This window comes from Oncorhynchus masou, chromosome 5, assembly GCF_036934945.1.
Source record: "Oncorhynchus masou masou isolate Uvic2021 chromosome 5, UVic_Omas_1.1, whole genome shotgun sequence".
Lineage (NCBI taxonomy): Eukaryota > Metazoa > Chordata > Actinopteri > Salmoniformes > Salmonidae > Oncorhynchus > Oncorhynchus masou.
The window spans coordinates 10,754,055-10,773,339 of NC_088216.1; the positions used below are offsets into that span (position 1 = coordinate 10,754,055).

The 19,285-nt window shown below is 42.2% G+C and overlaps 2 protein-coding genes across 2 annotated transcripts; both read left to right on the top strand.

The window, feature by feature from the left end:
* The first annotated feature begins 2,409 nt into the window (after positions 1-2,409).
* LOC135525947 (zinc finger protein 239-like) lies at positions 2,410-5,589 on the top strand. Its single transcript, XM_064953923.1, has 4 exons — positions 2,410-2,414; positions 2,974-3,215; positions 4,565-5,140; positions 5,393-5,589. The coding sequence occupies exons 1-4, from the start codon at positions 2,410-2,412 to the stop codon at positions 5,587-5,589; spliced, it is 1,020 nt and encodes a 339-aa protein (XP_064809995.1).
* A 2,132-nt stretch (positions 5,590-7,721) lies between these two features.
* On the top strand, positions 7,722-18,749 carry LOC135525954 (zinc finger protein 239-like). Its single transcript, XM_064953935.1, has 2 exons — positions 7,722-8,046; positions 18,040-18,749. Exons 1-2 carry the CDS (start codon positions 7,722-7,724, stop codon positions 18,747-18,749), a joined length of 1,035 nt encoding a protein of 344 aa, XP_064810007.1.
* Positions 18,750-19,285: the final 536 nt, after the last annotated feature.

A 19,285-nucleotide genomic window follows, 5' to 3' on the forward strand; every position in this document is an offset into this window, starting at 1 on the left:
AAGTTTGTTTCTCATTTGATATTAAAGAAATTAACAACCACATTTGGCAATGTGAATCTTGACTTGGTGACCGCTCCTGACGACCTGGGTAAATCGTCCTCGAGGGATCCCTCAAACTTGGAATCTCATGGAGACCACACTTCGGGAACAGAGCAGATGGACCCACCTGAGGCAGCGAGCAGATTCTATACACCTAATTTTTTTTAAAGTGAGTTTTTAGAATATCCTCGTAGGCTCTGAGTGTATATTCCTGTGTGAGGGGGGCACCTTGGAAATGTAAACGGAGCCGAGGCCTTAGGCTCTGAGTGTGTATTCCTATGTGAGGGGGCACCTTGGAGGCGTAAACCGGGCCGAGTCAGGACCTGAGTGTGTATTCCTGTGTGGAGGTGTAAACGGGGCCCAGTCAGGAGGCTTGGAGTATAAATGTATGAGTTGCATTATTCTAGGAACTAACCATGAGATAGAATGGTGAAAATATTCCTGCAGGTAAAAATATTGTTGAAAAACTAATTGATTAGGTATGTTTGGGAATAGCATTGTGTGACTGATATGAGAGTTGTGTGAATGTGGAAATGAGTCTTAATCTGACGTTTGGATAGTAACATATAGAAATATGCCCACTCAGATTATTGAAATTTGGATAATAAACAGGATGATATTTTAGAAAGCAGCAGAAGGTCTATAGTTCCTGGGAGGCTTGATTTTGCCGTGGTCTCTGAAAGGTTAGAGAACTGTTGAGGATCCTATGGTCATTGTCTGGTCTCAGAGGTTAGAGAACTGTTGAGGATCCTATGGTCATTGGGAAACAAGTTTTTTTTTATTCTGCTGGGAGTATGTTTAGAGAGCTGCTGTGTTGCTATGGAGAGTCCTTGAAAAAGCAAATGGAATGGTTGTCACAAGTCGCTGAGTATTTCTTACGTTTTTTATGGATTCTGTGAATATGAAAATATGATGAATTGTATGTGGGTATTGATTACTATAGATTTGACAAAGTAAAACTGGGAATGTAATTAGATACAATTTAAGCAACCCATATGTAGATGAACGTAGGTTTTGCGTTGGTATCTTTAATGGATAATTGGATAAAGATGAGGTTTAAGCATTATTAAACAGTCTACAAAGTCTGGGCAGTTGTCTCAGAAACTGATGGGAGTGTGTCCACTTTTGGATAAATTACCCTAACGATGAAACTATAAAACGCTTACTGGATTTCTCCGACCGGGTACGACAATCGAAATAAAACTGCCCTTAAGGCCTGAAAATTTAGGGGGGTGGCGGGGTGTCTTCCCAGTATGAGAGGAGTTGATATTGTAATAGTATCGCTTCCGTCCCACTCCTCGCCCCGACCTGGGCTGGGCTCGAACCAGGGATCCTCTGCACACATCAACAACAGCCAACCTCGAGGCAACGTTACCCATCGCTCCACAAAAGCCGCGATCGTTGCAAAGCAACTACTTCAAGGTCTCAGAGCAAGTGACGTCACCGATTGAAACGCTAACTGGCTAGCCATTTCACATCGGTTACACTATATTTATTGAATACACATTTTTCCATACAGTTAGAGTGAACCATGGTGGCTGACTAACTGTTGATGTTGAAGAATCGTCCCGTCACTATATGTCACAGTAGCAGAATCACCTGAAAGACACACCTCGCCATCTGCTGACTGGAGTCGGTATCGCAGTTGAGAAAATACTTTCAGACAAAAAGCTGAAAAGCGACTGCCCCTAAAATCCAATGACTCCCTTTGAAAACGGGCGATGTGGCATCAGAAACATTTATCATTGTGTAAAAATGTACTACAAAGTGTAGCTAAATATAATCTTTGGTCAGACCCCCTCAGCACGTGACGTCCAAGGACTTCGAATTATGGGGCGATATCAGGTCTGTCTGTTGTGGCCGCTATTTCACCCCATAATAGTCATCCCAAATTGGGCTGTGTATAACTATGGAACATTTTTCAGTTTTGATTTGTTAAAAAAGTTTGAAATATCCAATAAATGTCGTTCCACTTCATGATTGTGTCCCACTTGTTGTTGATTCTTCACAAAAAAATACAGTTTTATATCTTTATGTTTGAAGCCTGAAATGTGGCAAAAGGTCGCAAAGTTCAAGGGGGCCGAATACTTTCGCAAGGCACTGTATATCATATTCACTTAGTTATGTTTGGAAGTTTGCCATCTTTATGACCGGCCCTGGTAACTTCACCCAACTTCTCTTATCCCCAGAACACAGTAACTTAATAACATAAGTGTTTTTCTGACATTTTTGGGAAATTTAAGGGAAAATAAAAAAATACAGCCCTAACAGAGCCCCAAGTCCCATGGGGACGTCCTCGAGGGCGTGGATGTTCTCCCCATCAAAGGCCAGCGGGATTTCACTCTCATGGTGAAATGGATTTCCGCCGATATGCAGTAAAGGAGTGAAGAGCGGTGAAATCTGGGTCAACAAAAGTAAGAAAAGATTAATACACATACAATTAACAAAGACCATAACAAATGTTCAGCTGTAGTTTATATAAGTATGCACACCTTTGTTTATGAAGAAACAGATGAATGGTGCATAAGCATACCATGTCACGGACATAAAGGCCACTCGGGGCCTCATTGAAGAGGTAGGGCAGGAGCAGGATCGCTGCTGTGGTCTCCAGTCCTAGTAAAGCATTGATCTTACTACACTTGCTAATTCTATTACAAAATATATTAGAGAAAGGGAAGGAATAAGAGCAAATCCCTCTTCTGTATTGCCCTTCGGGGATGATGTCCTCACCCCTGCCTCACCTCTCTACCTCTGCTAGTCCTTGAATTATCTTTTTGTCTATATCCATTCCATGCACTTGAATCATTTCTGAGAAGATCTGAAATCTGTGATATGACTGTCTTTAAGCAGGTACTGATGTAACTGTCACTTAATATTTTTTTCTTGAAGTCTACAAACGCTCTACATTTATTCACATTGTGAGGGTTGGTTCAGAGTGAAAGAGGAGGAGGATGTTACAGTAAAAGAAGAGGAGGAAGAGAAAGAGGAGGATGCGGTTTTTGGAGTGAAAGAGGAGGAGGAGGAGGTGACTGTCACATCCAAAAAGGAGGAGGAAGAAGACGAGGAAACTGGATATCTGGGCCCGGTTTCCCAAACGCATTTTCAGGCGTCCAATGGTTCTAACAATGTACTTAGCCTTAAGATGGTTTTGAGAAACCGGGCCCTGATTAACACTAGTAAGTACGGTCTTAAAAACAGAGGCACAAACTCTGCAGTTGTTGGACTTATGTTTGGTGTTAAAGGGGAAATTTGCAATGCTACATCCATTGTTTTACTTTTAAATTATTTATTTATAGTCATTGATTCTTGAAGAATATAACACATGCCTCATGAGCTTAGTTCAACTGTTGTACCCCATCAGGACCCTAATAATACAAAGACTGGCCATCCATGAGGTCAAAATTATAGTTTAATTTCGAAGCTATATAGTATATAGTATATATACTAGAGTTCATCCATGATGTTATAATGATAGTTTAACCACATTTCTAGGATATATAGTATATTCTAGAATTCGTCTATGATGTCATAATGATAGTTGAACCAGGTTTATAGGCTATATAGTATATTCTAGAATTCATCCATGATGTCATAATGATAGTTTAACCAGGTTTCTAGGATATATAGTATATTCTAGAATTGATCCGTGATGTCATAATGATAGTTTAACCAGGTTTCTAGGCTATATAGTATATTCTAGAATTTATCCATGATGTCATAATGATAGTTTAACCAGGTTTCTACGCTATATAGTATATTCTAGAATTTATCCATGATGTCATAATGATAGTTTAACCAGGTTTCTACGCTATATAGTATATTCTAGAATTGATCCATGATGTCATAATGATAGTTTAACCAGGTTTCTACGCTCTATAGTATATTCTAGAATTGCCAGTGTAGATTTCCTGTGAGGGTCAAATTGTTATAGCTGTTGACAAGTCATTGTATAATATTCAGCCAATTTATTTTAAGACGAAACATACCTAGATTCAATTACATTCCTGAATTGGTTTGAAACATTTGTTTTAAAACCTTCTCAAAGTTGGTGCCTTGACAGATTCATAGAAAATGTTTTGTCATAAAATTTCAAACAAGCCTCACAATTCTAATCCAAAGTAGTGTGAAATGCCCTCATAAGCAACCTGGAAATGGAGGTAACTTCCCTGAGTTTTCCCCCATTCACATTCAGAATACATTGTGAAAAACTAAAATCTTTGCTCACCATTTTTGCTCCAGGGAGAAATACTACATCCATAACAATCGGTTTACTCATTAGCAGGGAGGAGATTCTACAACCAAATTGCGTGTGCATTGACCTCATGCCACAATTTTAGCACAGAATGGGCCCTGTATTGGAGACCAACAGTCACCTGGCACACTGCATAGGATTTCAACAACTTGAATAACTCATTTCTAGCCTACAATCATCAGTTACTACTAATGTGAAAACAACACAAAATATGACTATTCTTGCTCATTTTGTGGGCCTTTAACCATCTGCCTGACATTGTTGTTCATGCAGGAGAGAGAAGTGACTATCTTGGATCCTCTGGGGAGCCTCAACAACCTCATGATGCTGATGAGGCAGAGAAGAGTCTCTCCAGATCAAAACACCCCAAGAAACACCAGCAGAGACCCACAGGGAAGAGAACTCACTGCTGCTCTGACTGTGGGAAGAGTTTTGTTTCTTCAGGACATTTAAAAGCACACCAGAGAATACACACGGGAGAGAAACCTTATAGCTGTGCTCAATGTGGGAAGAGTTTTACGATGTCTAGCAAGCTGACACGACACTATAGAACACACACAGGAGAGAAACCATATAGCTGTGATGAATGTGGAAAGAGTTTTGTCACATCTAGCAGTCTGATTATACACCGGAGAGCACACACAGGAGAGAAACCTTTTATCTGTACTCAATGTGGGAAGAGTTTTACTCAGACAACCAGCCTGATATCACATCAGAGAACACACACAGGAGAGAAACCTTATAGCTGTGCTCAATGTGGGAAGAGTTTTACTCATTCAACCGGCCTGATATCACACCAGAGAACACACACAGGAGAGAAACCTTATAGCTATACTCAGTGTGGGAAGAGTTTTACTCATTCAAAAGGCCTTATATCAACACCAGAGAACACATACAGGAGAGAAACCATATGGTTGTGTTCAATGTGGGAAGAGTTTTACTACTTCTAGCAAGTGGACTAGGCACTATAGAACACACACAGGAAAGAACCCTTATAGCTGTAATGAATGTGGGAAGAGTTTTACTACATCTGGCAGTCTGACTGAACACCAGAAAACACATACAGGAGAGAAACCTTTTATCTGTACTCAATGTGGGAAGAGTTTTCTCAGTCAACCAGCCTGATATCACATCAGAGAACACACACAGGAGAGAAACCTTATAGCTGTGCTCAATGTGGGAAGAGTTATATTACGTCAAGCAAGCGGACTGAACACCAGAGAACACACACAGGAGAGAAACCTTATAGCTGTAATGGATATGGAGCGTCTATAGCCTCAGTTACACCTGGCACCTAAATGTGACTTCTGTCATCTGATCACTCCTAACTGCATTAGGTTCAGATCTACCAGGATGGGACTTTGACAGTCTGGATGCAGTCAGGCCACTGAATATAAATAAGCAACGTAAAGAAATGGGGTGAATGAGTGGGGAAAAGTACTATCTACACAAATGACCATAATAGCAAAGAACAAATGTGTGTGTCTGAGGGGAAATTAACTTTCATACAGCCAAAAGGGGTGAGAAATTACACCAATATCAGTGGTCAATTTGCACTAATGTAAATAAACATGGATGATGGAACATATTACCTTTTGCTGATGTGATGAACCACTAAGGGGACATAAATATTTACCATCTAAACCGTGTGTGACCTCTCACCTCTCTGGCTGTAGAAGTGTTCTTCCTAACCAGTCCCTCAACAGCTCTCTGACTGAGCTCCACCCTCACTAAGTCTTCAGAGGGGAGGAAGGCTGTGTAAGGTTGGAAGGATGAATGGATCAGTCACTCAATAGTGTAGAGCTGCTGTCTGACAAAATCACAATTTTAGTAGTTCATTAAAATAAGGCTTTATGACTGCTGAATACCAACTATCAATCACTTAGATTGTGTAATTTCAGGTAGCGATACATCCTTGGGACGTCCCTAGCCCATTGTAGTTCACATTTAAAATGGTTAAGTTAGGGTTTAGGGTAGGGATGTCCCAAGAATCCCAGATAGCATTGACCATTGTGCATTTGAAACCGATGTGAAATGGCTAACTAGTTAGCGGGGTGTGCGCTAATAGCGATGGTAAGGATGTTTCGTGGGAGGCAGTTGTTTATGTGTGCAGAGTCCCTGGTTCGAGCCCAGGTAGGGGCGAGGAGAGGGACGGAAGCTATACTGTTACACATTCTTCAGTCTCTTTTACGTAGCAGGTGTAAAAGAAACACAGACAAGACAAGCAGGCGCTCATGTCATTATGGTCATTGTAGTTAAAAAAATAGCATCTAATTATGTGTAACTGTATGTGGGGTTGTTCGAGAAGAATGTGATTGTCAGCCCTAACAACCCTGTCTAGCATCTCATCAGGCTCTGAAAAAGTCTTCATTGATGACGTGTTCTTTCTATTCCAGTGGACAGCAGAGGAACTTCATCGATTCCACTCCTTCATCAATACAAGCAGTGAACATCTGAAATTCACCCTCACCTTTGATGTGCATGAAACAAGTTACCCGATGGTTGGACGATACTTTTCTCATCAATCATCTTAAATACCATACTTAAAAACTGGAAATCAACCAATCCTTACCTATGATGTTAACTACAACAGAAATAACTTAAAATGTATAACTTTAAATTAAACCAATCGTTTGCACTCATGACTTGAGTGATTAAAGTAAACCAACGTTTTGGAAATACATTATGCCATCTAACCAATCAAAAAATGTTAGCTATATGCAGTTATCTTAGCCAGCCAGCTAACGTTAGCTATTTAGCCAACTAGCTATTAGCCGAAACAGCATAACCAACCAGCACGGTTATGGTCAGCAGAGACCGCCGACCGGAGACCAATTAGATCCCAACTAACAGTAAGCCAAGGTGGAAAAAGTTACAAAACTCCCGAAGTCGAATTCACAGAAAACATGCTGAAAAGTAGTGATGGGGAAACAAAGCTTCCTGAAGCATTGGCTCTTTCCAGATAATTGTTTTAAAAAAATAGGTTCATTACTCAAAGCTTTGAGCGACACAGAATTTAGAACAGCCACATTTTTAAAGATGACGTCCCACACCGTAGCAGCGTCGCTTTCATGTCTTCCACGAAACCACTGGCCTTGATCGAGAGCATCAAGTCTATGCTGCATTGTGGGTAAACTGTGACTGGCTGACTGATTTATAAATAATAATGAGTAGTTATTTATGATGCAAGGTGATTTGTAAATTAGTCAGTCAAGCAGTCAGCAGTCAGCAGCCACCTGCACTGTCGGCTGCAATGTCGGACGATCCCAAATTAATCAATACCAAACCAATCAGGTGTTCGACGAAATGATTCTTCAGACGTCATTGATCACGTGCTGCTGATAAAGGGACACTGCTTTGAATTATACCGCTTAACGACTTCAGTACATGCCTCAAAGCTCCAGTCTCAAACTTAACCCCGTTCCTGATGATGAAGAAGAGGTGGTCTGCCTGCTGGATGAAGAAAGAAGCTCTCGTGAAAGAGGAGGAAGAGGGGGCTGTTACAATACAAAAACAAGTAGAGGTTGAGGCTGTTCCCGTGAAAGAAGAAGAGAAAGAGGTCCCAGTTAAAGAAGAGGAAGACTTGTTCAGAGTCAAAGAGGACGGCGACGTTTCAGTGAAAGAAGAGGAGGGGGAGGTGACTGTCTCATCGAACAATGAAGAAGAGGAGGAAACTGGAATTCTGGGCCCGGTTTCCCAAACGCATCTTAAGGCGTCCGATGGTTCTAACGATGAACGAGCCCTGATTAACACTGGTAAGTATTGTTTTAAAAACAGAAGCACAAACTCTGCGGTTGTTGAACTGATGTGTGGTGTTAAAGGGGAAATTTGCAATTGTTACATTCATATTTTGGCTTATTTATTTATAGGCATTGATTCTTGAAGAATATAACACATGCCTCATGAGCTTAGTTCAACTGTTTACCACATCAGAACCCCAAATAAGCTTTTTTTTACTCCAATGTTTAGAAACAATGTAAACCAACACTATCACCTCAACATGGTTAAAACTATAATGTTGATATCATGGATGGTCAGTCCTTGCATTCATAGGTCTGTCTATGAATTTGCGAGAAGTTACATTTCTCTAGCCCCATCCATCATCTTATTACCAAAATAGTGGTGTAATTACAGCTTTGTTATTGGTTGAACTGCAGATTGGTTGATTGAATGTTTGGCTTTTTTAAAGGGGCCACCTAGTTTTTAAACAAAATGGCTGCCCAGAGACCTGAGCTGTGTTAGAATACTCATACTAACTGCACTATTTGTGATGTTAATTGAGTATATAGTTTGCTTATTATAGTATGATGTAGTTAGTATGCCAAAAGTTCCCGGATGTCGTACTAAATTCACCAAAATATGACGCAGTACTTTACGGCCCATAATGCAATTCTTCAGGAAATGGGCGTGCCTTCACATCAATTTCAGATTTGAAGAACATGGAGGAAAATATTCAGCCAAAGTCCAATGAGAGCAGATACAAATGAACTACTTTAAAAACCTGTTGGTACTTGGGGGCAGTATTTTCATTTTTGGAAAATTAACGTTCCCAAAATAAACAGGATATTATGTCAGGACAAGATGCTAGAATATGCATATAATTGACAGCTTAGGATAGAACACTCTAAAGTTTCCAAAGCTGTAGAAAATATTGTCTGAGTATAACAGAACTGATGTTACAGGCGAAAGCCTGAGAAAAATCCAATCCGGAACTGACTCATCTTTTGAAAGCCCTGCGTTCCGATCTGTCCCTATTGAGCTGTGAATGCCCTATCAACCAGATTATGCTTTCTACATATTCCCCAAGGTGTCTACAGCATTGTGACATAGTTTTACGCATTTATGTTGAAAAATACCCGTAGGCGGCTTCATTGCGCAAGTGGTCACCTGATGCTCCCCTACAAATTCTCGCATAAAATACAGAGGTAGCCATTATTCCAATCGCTTCTACTGAGAAACCAATTGTCCCGGTTGATATATTATCGAATAGATATTTGAAAAACACTGAGGCTTGATTATAAACAACGTTTGCCATGTTTCTGTCGATATTATGGAGCTAATTTGGAATATTTTTCGGGGTGTTGTCGTGACCGCAATATCCGGTTGATTTCTCAGTCAAACGTGAAGAAAAAACGGAGCTATTATGCCTACAAAAATAATCTTTTGGGAAAAAATGAACTTTGGGTATCTACCTAAGAGTCTCGTGAGTGAAAATATCCGAAGTTCGTCAAAGGTAAACAATTTAATTTGATTGCTTTTCTGATTTTCGTGACAAGGTTGCCTGCTGCTAGCAAGGCATAATGCTATGCTAGGCTATCGATAAACTTACACAAATGCTTGTCTAGCTTTAGCTGTAAAACATATATTTAGAAAATCTGAGATGACAGGGTGATAAACAAAAGGCTAAGCTGTTTTCCAATATTTCATGAATAGGAAGACTTTCTAGGAAGATTTGTCTGTTGCGTTATGCTAATTAGTGTCAGATGATGACAACAGTCCCGTTCACGGGATGGGGTGTCACTTGAGGTTAAATAATTATGACAAATGTTGAGCAATGTAATAAAGTAATGACTTTTCAAATAAGTTACGTTACACGTTATGTGAGATATGCGTTTTGTAAGGATAGTGTATCTTTACAGCAGTGTGTATCGGTATGTTAATTAGCTACCTAACATTAGTTGGCAACTTATACATCAAACTTGCCAGTTTAGTAACTATATTCCTAAATAACTGATGGATTTAATAACCCGTTGAATATGGCCAGTGTCAGTAAACATCTGCAAAAATGCCCAAATTAATTTGTTGCCAACAGCACAGTTTGTCATCAACGCTCTGGATAACATGAAAACAGCCTAACCAGCTCTGCTAGGGCAAGTAAAATGGTTAGTGAGGTTTTCTCTGATTTGTGTCTAGCAAGCTATCCAACGTTAGCCAGTTAGCTTGGGTGATTTACTGTCATTGTGAGGTCAGAACGCTTGGATCGACCCTACTCCTCAGCCATATAGTATTCGTTTACAAACAGTGGCGTTATACGAGCTTATATTTTGGTTTCTGGTGGGGTGATACGGTTGAAACATTTGAGGCATTTATAAGTTATATTCTTCAAGAATCAGTGGAATCAATGGTTATATAATAAATGGATCTTTCTATAACTGCCAGTGTAGATTTCCTGTTGGGGTCAAATTGTTAGAGCTGTTGATAAGTTATTGTATACTATTCCAGCAATTATTTTCATGCCATTACATTTAAAGGCGAAATATTGTCTTTTCTTAGCAAGGTGTTGCTCAAATAATGTTAGCTGCTAATCGCTAGTTAGCGGGCTAGCTAGCTTGCTAAATGTATTAAGAGTGAGCAAGCTAATACTGTCTTGTACCAGTGCTGGTGTAGGCCTAGATAAGCATGTTTGTGCAGCGGTATCTTATCAGAAAGGAGTAAGTGAAGTATGATGATGTTGGTTAGCTAGCAGGCTACATGAAGTAAGAAAACAACATGTAATGTAACATCTAATTAGGGTCAACTGGAAACAATGACCAACACTTTGGTTCCTACCATGTCCTTTCTCTGAGGTATTAACAGACTACACTCATCAGGTGTATTGCTGCCACCTACTGTACGGGGTTGTAAAAAAATGGGATTAACAAATCATACAAATTACGTAAATAAACACTAACCAAGTTCACTCCATTACCCTGAATTTCAAACCAAAATGGTACTATTCAGATCCCTACACAGGTTCAGGAACCTGGGAGGGGGGAACTTCTTCATTCAGTACTCCCTGTAACATTTTCTCTGAATTCCTGGAGATCCAGATATCTATTTGCCGCCTTCACAATGATGTCTTGCTTCTTAGATGTCTTATTAGTTTATTATTAAGGCAATTTATCACTGGGGCAGTGAGGGCAATGCAAACGCAATTTTGGAAACTGCTAGTTTTGGCCGAAGGTTACTAATAATTTATTAATGCATTTTATCACTTGCTCTATAAACACAACAAAGTCCACCTCTTTCACTATTTGTCTGGTGGGATCCTTCTCCTGCATGGCTTCACTGAAGACTGTGGGACATGAACTACCTTCTCCTCTCAAATCCTTTGGCTATTTTCACTGCCTCCACATAGGACATCTGCTGGATGGACCTGATCATCCTAGCTACTACGACCTCCTTCATCCGTACAGGGCACTCCGGGAACTCGGGAACGTGATTCCCATCACAATTACTACATGCTTCATCTGACTGCATTTACATTTACATTTAAGTCATTTAGCAGACGCTCTTATCCAGAGCGACTTACAAATTGGTGAATTCACCTTCTGACATCCAGTGGAACAGCAACTTTACAATAGTGCATCTAAATCATTTAAGGGGGGGGGGGTGAGAAGGATTACTTTATCCTATCCTAGGTATTCCTTGAAGAGGTGGGGTTTCAGGTGTCTCCGGAAGGTGGTGATTGACTCCGCTGTCCTGGCGTCGTGAGGGAGTTTGTTCCACCATTGGGGGGCCAGAGCAGCGAACAGTTTTGACTGGGCTGAGCGGGAACAGTACTTCCTCAGTGGTAGGGAGGCGAGCAGGCCAGAGGTGGATGAACGCAGTGCCCTTGTTTGGGTGTAGGGCCTGATCAGAGCCTGGAGGTACTGCGGTGCCGTTCCCCTCACAGCTCCGTAGGCAAGCACCATGGTCTTGTAGCGGATGCGAGCTTCAACTGGAAGCCAGTGGAGAGAGCGGAGGAGCAGGGTGACGTGAGAGAACTTGGGAAGGTTGAACACCAGACGGGCTGCGGCGTTCTGGATGAGTTGTAGGGGTTTAATGGCACAGGAAGGGAGCCCAGCCAACAGCGAGTTGCAGTAATCCAGACGGGAGATGACAAGTGCCTGGATTAGGACCTGCGCCGCTTCCTGTGTGAGGCAGGGTCGTACTCTGCGGATGTTGTAGAGCATGAACCTACAGGAACGGGCCACCGCCTTGATGTTAGTTGAGAACGACAGGGTGTTGTCCAGGATCACGCCAAAGTTCTTAGCGCTCTGGGAGGAGGACACAATGGAGTTGTCAACCGTGATGGCGAGATCATGGAACGGGCAGTCCTTCCCCGGGAGGAAGAGCAGCTCCGTCTTGCCGAGGTTCAGCTTGAGGTGGTGATCCGTCATCCACACTGATATGTCTGCCAGACATGCAGAGATGCGATTCGCCACCTGGTCATCAGAAGGGGGAAAGGAGAAGATTAATTGTGTGTCGTCTGCATAGCAATGATAGGAGAGACCATGTGAGGTTATGACAGAGCCAAGTGACTTGGTGTATAGCGAGAATAGGAGAGGGCCTAGAACAGAGCCCTGGGGGACACCAGTGGTGAGAGCGCGTGGCGAGGAGACAGATTCTCGCCACGCCACCTGGTAGGAGCGACCTGTCAGGTAGGACGCAATCAAGCGTGGGCCGCGCCGGAGATGCCCAACTCGGAGAGGGTGGAGAGGAGGATCTGATGGTTCACAGTATCGAAGGCAGCCGATAGGTCTAGAAGGATGAGAGCAGAGGAGAGAGAGTTAGCTTTAGCAGTGCGGAGCGCCTCCGTGATACAAAGAAGAGCAGTCTCAGTTGAATGACTAGTCTTGAAACCTGACTGATTTGGATCAAGAAGGTCATTCTGAGAGAGATAGCGGGAGAGCTGGCCAAGGACTTCACGTTCAAGGGTTTTGGAGAGAAAAGAAAGAAGGGATACTGGTCTGTAGTTGTTGACATCGGAGGGATCGAGTGTAGGTTTTTTCAGAAGGGGTGCAACTCTCGCTCTCTTGAAGACGGAAGGGACGTAGCCAGCGGTCAGGGATGAGTTGATGAGCGAGGTGAGGTAAGGGAGAAGGTCTCCGGAAATGGTCTGGAGAAGAGAGGAGGGGATAGGGTCAAGCGGGCAGGTTGTTGGGCGGCCGGCCGTCACAAGAAGCGAGATTTCATCTGGAGAGAGAGGGGAGAAAGAGGTCAGAGCACAGGGTAGGGCAGTGTGAGCAGAACCAGCGGTGACGTTTGACTTAGCAAACGAGGATCGGATGTCGTCGACCTTCTTTTCAAAATGGTTGACGAAGTCATCTGCAGAGAGGGAGGGGGAGGGGGAGGAGGATTCAGGAGGGAGGAGGATTCAGGAGGGAGGAGAAGGTGGCAAAGAGCTTCCTAGGGTTAGAGGCAGATGCTTGGAATTTAGAGTGGAAGAAAGTGGCTTCTGCAGCAGAGACAGAGGAGGAAAATGTAGAGAGGAGGGAGTGAAAGGATGCCAGGTCCGCAGGGAGGCGAGTTTTCCTCCATTTCCGCTCGGCTGCCCGGAGCACTGTTCTGTGAGCTCGCAATGAGTCGTCGAGCTACGGAGCGGGAGGGGAGGACCGAGTCGGCCTGGAGGATAGGGGACATAGAGAGTCAAAGGATGCAGAAAGGGAAGAGAGGAGGGTTGAGGAGGCAGAATCAGGAGATAGGTTGGAGAAGGTATGAGCAGAGGGAAGAGATGATAGGATGGAAGAGGAGAGAGTAGCGGGGGAGAGAGAGCGAAGGTTGGGACGGCGCGATACCATCCGAGTAGGGGCAGTGTGGGAAGTGTTGGATGAGAGCGAGAGGGAAAAGGATACAAGGTAGTGGTCGGAGACTTGGAGGGGAGTTGCAATGAGGTTAGTGGAAGAACAGCATCTAGTAAAGATGAGGTCGAGCGTATTGCCTGCCTTGTGAGTAGGGGGAAGGTGAGAGGGTGAGGTCAAAGAGGAGAGGAGTGGAAAGAAGGAGGCAGAGAGGAATGAGTCAAAGGTAGACGTGAGAGGTGAGCCGTCCTCAGGAAAGGAGCTTATCAAGGCATCAAGCTCATTGATGAACTCTCCGAGGGAACCTGGAGGGCGATAAATGATAAGGATGTTAAACTTGAAAGGGCTGTTAACTGTGACAGCATGGAATTCAAAGGAGGCGATAGACAGATGGGTAAGGGGAGAAAGAGAGAATGACCACTTGGGAGAGATGAGGATCCCGGTGCCACCACCCCGCTGACCAGAAGCTCTCGGGGTGTGCGAGAACACGTGGGCGGACGAAGAGAGAGCAGTAGGAGTAGCAGTGTTATCTGTGGTGATCCATGTTTCCGTCAGTGCCAAGAAGTCGAGGGACTGGAGGGAGGCATAGGCTGAGATGAACTCTGCCTTGTTGGCCGCAGATCGGCAGTTCCAGAGGCTACCGGAGACCTGGAACTCCACGTGGGTCGTGCGCGCTGGGACCACCAGATTAGGGTGGCCGCGGCCACGCGGTGTGGAGCGTTTGTATGGTCTGTGCAGAGAGGAGAGAACAGGGATAGACAGACACATAGTTGACAGGCTACGCTAATGCAAAGGAGATTGGAATGACAAGTGGACTACACGTCTCGAATGTTCAGAAAGTTAAGCTTACGTAGCAAGAATCTTATTGACTAAAATGATTGACAAGGACTTATTCATTCCTTCGACAAGCACTTGCCACATGTTCAACCTTTTTTACAATTGTAACACTGCAGCGGCTTCTGTATATCTCACTTACCCAGGTTTTACATAAGACAATTCACCAAACCACAGTAAAACCTTCCGACTCTCATTCATTTTAATCCACCTACCTGAAATGTTTAACCTAAACCACACAAAGCTTTCTCCTTTTGCGCTGTTGACACACAATCGGCATCATACCACTCCTGGTCACTCGAACCGATTCCATTTTACCCAATTCATCCTTCACCATCTTTGAGACTGTTAACAGGTCACCCACAAAAACATCCTTGCTGATGATTCCCACTCCGACCCAAAACTGCTGTTTATTACCAAAGTTAGCCCTTTTCACTCCACTCTTCTTCACCATCGTCCACTCAGTCTCACCAACTGTACTCATGCCAAGATAATCCCTCAATGCTTCCTCCATTGCTCCTCCAGTCATCCCCCAGACTCCCTCGCTCTGTGCTGTGAAAGATGTGAGAGTTTGTGTTCTCAAAGTAGCACCAATATTGTTTTCATTCCAGCACATTGGTTGTGTCACCAACTTGTTAACCCTTTCGTCTGCACTACTTGCTGTCATTCCTCTTCCTGATTTTCCTCTCTTGGATGTCTCCACCATGCTCCTACTCTGTCAGTAAATCCTCCCTGTTTTATTAATTGGTAGTCATGTCAAACAACAATATATTAAAGGTGCTGCACATTCTATTCCAAATCTAGAATTAGAATCATCATTATGTTTTCATGACTTCAACAGTTCACCAGTTAACTAAGCCTATAATGTGGACACAAAGGATGTGGATACCAAGGAACTTGAAGCTCTCAACCTGCTCCACTACAACCCCTTCGATGAGAATGGGGGCGAGCTCAGTGTTTAGTTCCAGGGTCCTTCGCTTAGTGATGCGCTTTGAAGGACTATGCTGTTGGACGCTGTGCTGTGTGGGATTCATTGCTGATTCCTACCTGTAGCTCACTATGAAGTGTCTATGGTTACAGGTAACGGGCCCTGTTGGAGATTTGTGGTTGGTAGCTGAGTCGAGGGAACAAGCAGAGTTGGACAAGGCCATGTTATTATCCCACACAGTCTCTGTGGTCCGTATGAACCCCGTTCCTGGGAATTAGATTTGATTAGAAATCGTCCCAGTCTGTTTCCACAGAAGGGGTCCGTTTGTCCCATTTCCAGCAAGGTTAAGAGGCGCTTTGTCATTTCCATAGTCAGTTTATTTTGGTACTGTCCATATGTAGCTTGTTTTTGGTCACAGAATGGCTGAAATGAGTGTAACATTTTTCCTGGAGCTAACTATGCAGAGCATAGCACATGTCAAATGACTTTAGCTTCCTTCCAGGCCTGAGGGCACACTCTCGAGTAGGCTTAAATTAAAGATAAGGAAAATAGGAGTGGCAATATCGTCCACTATTATCCTCAGTAATTTTCCATCTAGATTGTCAGACCCCGGTGGCTTGTCATTGTTGATAGACAACAATTTTTTCACCTCTTCCACACGGAATTCTAAATTACAAGGCTTGTCTTTCATAATTTGGTCAGATATACTTGGAAGTGTTGTCAGTGTTTGTTGCTGCTCTGACATGCCTACGTTTGCTAATCTTGCCAATGAAAAAAATCATAAAAGTAGTGGGCTTTGTGATGAATGAGCCATCTGATTCAGTTAATTCTTTCCCAACATTGTATGTAAGGTTCTCAAAAGCTTTTTACTATAATTCTTTGTCATTTCTTTGTTTCATTGTCTTTCTTTTTATTCAGTTTGTCACATGATTTCTCAATTTGCAGGACGTTTGTCAATCGGTTGTACAGCCAGACTTATTTGCCATTCCTTTTGCCTCATCCTTCTCAACCATACCCTTTTTCAATTCCTAATCATTCTACTGGGATTTAACAGCTTGTACAGTAATTTTCTTAATGGGTGCATGCTTATTAGTAACTGGAATAAGCAATTTCGTAAGTGCGTGCAGCGTCTGGTTGCTCCTCATTACACACCACAGAGCAGCAAATATTCTTTACATCGTCAACATGGGAATCACATGTTTTATTAAATAATTGAGACACAAATGACTCGAGGGAACCAGAGATCAAGATAGCCTAACCATAAGAAGAAGAGAACTATTCCTCCTCCCGCTGCTATTGGCCTTCGTAAATTCTGATGTTATGCTCCTGAAGTTTCCAATAATAGGCAACAACAGCAGCCGGCAACCTTTTCCATTTGGAGTGCAAATTCTGACCATTTCTACTGATCTGGTGCCAGTTATGATTTTCATATTCACGTTTTACTGGAACAGTTTAATTTAATTTTTAATCGTATCAAAATCATTGTCTGTGATTAATCTACATTCTATAAAAATAGAAATGAAAATGATATAAATCTAAATAATGTTTACTGCCATTGCCAACTATGTAAAAATAGCCTACATAAAGCCAACAAATAAAAACATCTAGAAAATATCCAGATAAAAATAAATCACATTGGCTGCGCATGGGCTGTATACATAGTTGATACACTGTTTAAAGTTCTATCACATCGGTCTGTCCGAAATGTGATAGCAACATTGTATGAAATAGTTTGGTACAGACACAGCTGTAAGCTATTTGTGAAAGGGATAAGAAGTAATCAGGTATTGTATGATATTTTCACTGGATCAGAGCAGAGAATTACATTTTTCCCTTTCCTGTCGAGTGGTTATCAAGAGTGAGAGCTGGAAATATTTTACTCTAATCAATAGTTCCTCAAAGTATTTGTAAGACTTTGTTTACTTGATATTTGAGGTCTAGAAAAATTACTTTGAATAGCTCCACAAATCATTAGTGGTGGTGCGTAAATACTATCAGACATCCCCAAATAGGTGCATCGCTCTCTGCCCTCTGTTCGCTAAAACGCAATTTGGTTGCAGAAACTCCTCCATGCTAATGCGGAAACCGCTAGTTATACCATAGACATACTGTAGGACCCATAACTTCACCTAACAACATAGACCTCCAGAAAGGTGCCTATATTGGAGACCAAAAGTTGTCTGGCACACTGCTTAGGATTTCAACAATTTTAAAATCGTATTTCTTGCATAAAATCGTCGATGTTACTACTAATGGGAAAACCAGACAAAATATGACTATTGTTGTTCACTTGACTGTCTGAAGACACATGTCAAATAATTAACATTCATTACAGACATCATTGTTTATACAACATAATGGCTTCGCTATTGGCATCACCTTTTTACAGTGTATTTTTGCCGTTGTGGGCCTTAAACCACCTGTCTGACTTTTTGCTCACACAGGAGAGAGACGTGACAATCCTGGATCCTCTGGGGGGCCTCAACAACCTCATGATGCTGACAGGGCAGAGAAGAGTCTCTCCACTTCAAAACACCTCAAGAAACACCAGCAGCGACCCACAGGGAAGAAATCTCATTGCTGCTCTGACTGTGGGAAAGGTTGCAAATCTTCATCAGAACTTAAAGTACACCAGAGAACACACACAGGAGAGAAACCTTATAGCTGTGGTCAATGTGGGAGGAGTTTTACCACATCTAGCGGCCTGACATTACACCAGAGAACACACACAGGAGAGAAACCTTATAGCTGTGGTCAATGTGGGAGGACTTTTACTTCATCTAGCGGTCTGACATTACACCAGAGACAACACACAGGAGAGAAACCTTATAGCTGTGATCAATGTGGGAGGAGTTTTGTTAAATCTAGCCATCTGACAGTACACCAGAGAACACACACAGGAGAGAAACCTTATAGCTGTGATCAATGTGGGAGGAGTTTTGTTCAAGCTAGCCATCTGACTCAGCACCAGAGAACACACACAGGAGAGAAACCTTATAGCTGTGATCAATGTGGGAGGAGTTTTGTTAAATCTAGCCATCTGACTTCACACCAGAGAACACACACAGGAGAGAAGCCTTATAGCTGTGATCAATGTGGGAAGAGATACTCTGAAAAAAGATCTCTGATCAAACATCAAAAAATACATACATAAAGAAGTTAGATATCAATGAAATAATGTCAGAATGTAGAAATTTTTTTTAAAAACATTGTAGTTGGACTATTTTAATGATGTCACAATGTAGAATGTTTTAACATTGTAGTAGGAGTATTTTAATGATGACCTTATCGTTTGCACTGTTCAATTGATTGCAGCATGATATGGATATTAGCCTCAGGGGAAAATCCAGGCTCTTAATTGAAATATTATTTAACAAAAAGTGAGTAACAAAAAAAGAGCTGTGTTACACTTACTGCGTTGGTGACCCACTAATCAAAATGCAGCACTTCAAAATGTAGCTCGCTGTTTTCTACTAGTTGGAAAAAGCTGCTTGTTTAAAAAAATACATTTAATATAATAATTGTTGCAGATGTTTGTATTTTCACACATGAAAGCAGTATAATAAATTGGTCTATAATCAATTTTATTAACAATTTGACATCACTCCAGTATTTCTTGACAACATTCAAATGCTAATTGTCTTTGTTCCACTACTGAAGACGCATGACTCAAATCACCTCATATTTCAA

What these genes read in the sequence shown, in the direction of transcription:
- LOC135525947 (XM_064953923.1), top strand. An exon ending in CCGGGCCCTGATTAACACTA is followed by an intron (nt 3,216 to 4,564) that starts GTAAGTACGGTC and finishes TTGTTCATGCAG; the next exon opens with GAGAGAGAAGTGACTATCTT. An exon ending in CTATACTCAGTGTGGGAAGA is followed by an intron (nt 5,141 to 5,392) that starts GTTTTACTCATT and finishes CAATGTGGGAAG; the next exon opens with AGTTTTCTCAGTCAACCAGC.
- LOC135525954 (XM_064953935.1), top strand. Translation starts at nt 7,722, where the DNA reads ATGAAGAAGAGGTGGTCTGCCTGCTGGATGAAGAAAGAAGCTCTCGTG. An exon ending in ACGAGCCCTGATTAACACTG is followed by an intron (nt 8,047 to 18,039) that starts GTAAGTATTGTT and finishes TTGCTCACACAG; the next exon opens with GAGAGAGACGTGACAATCCT.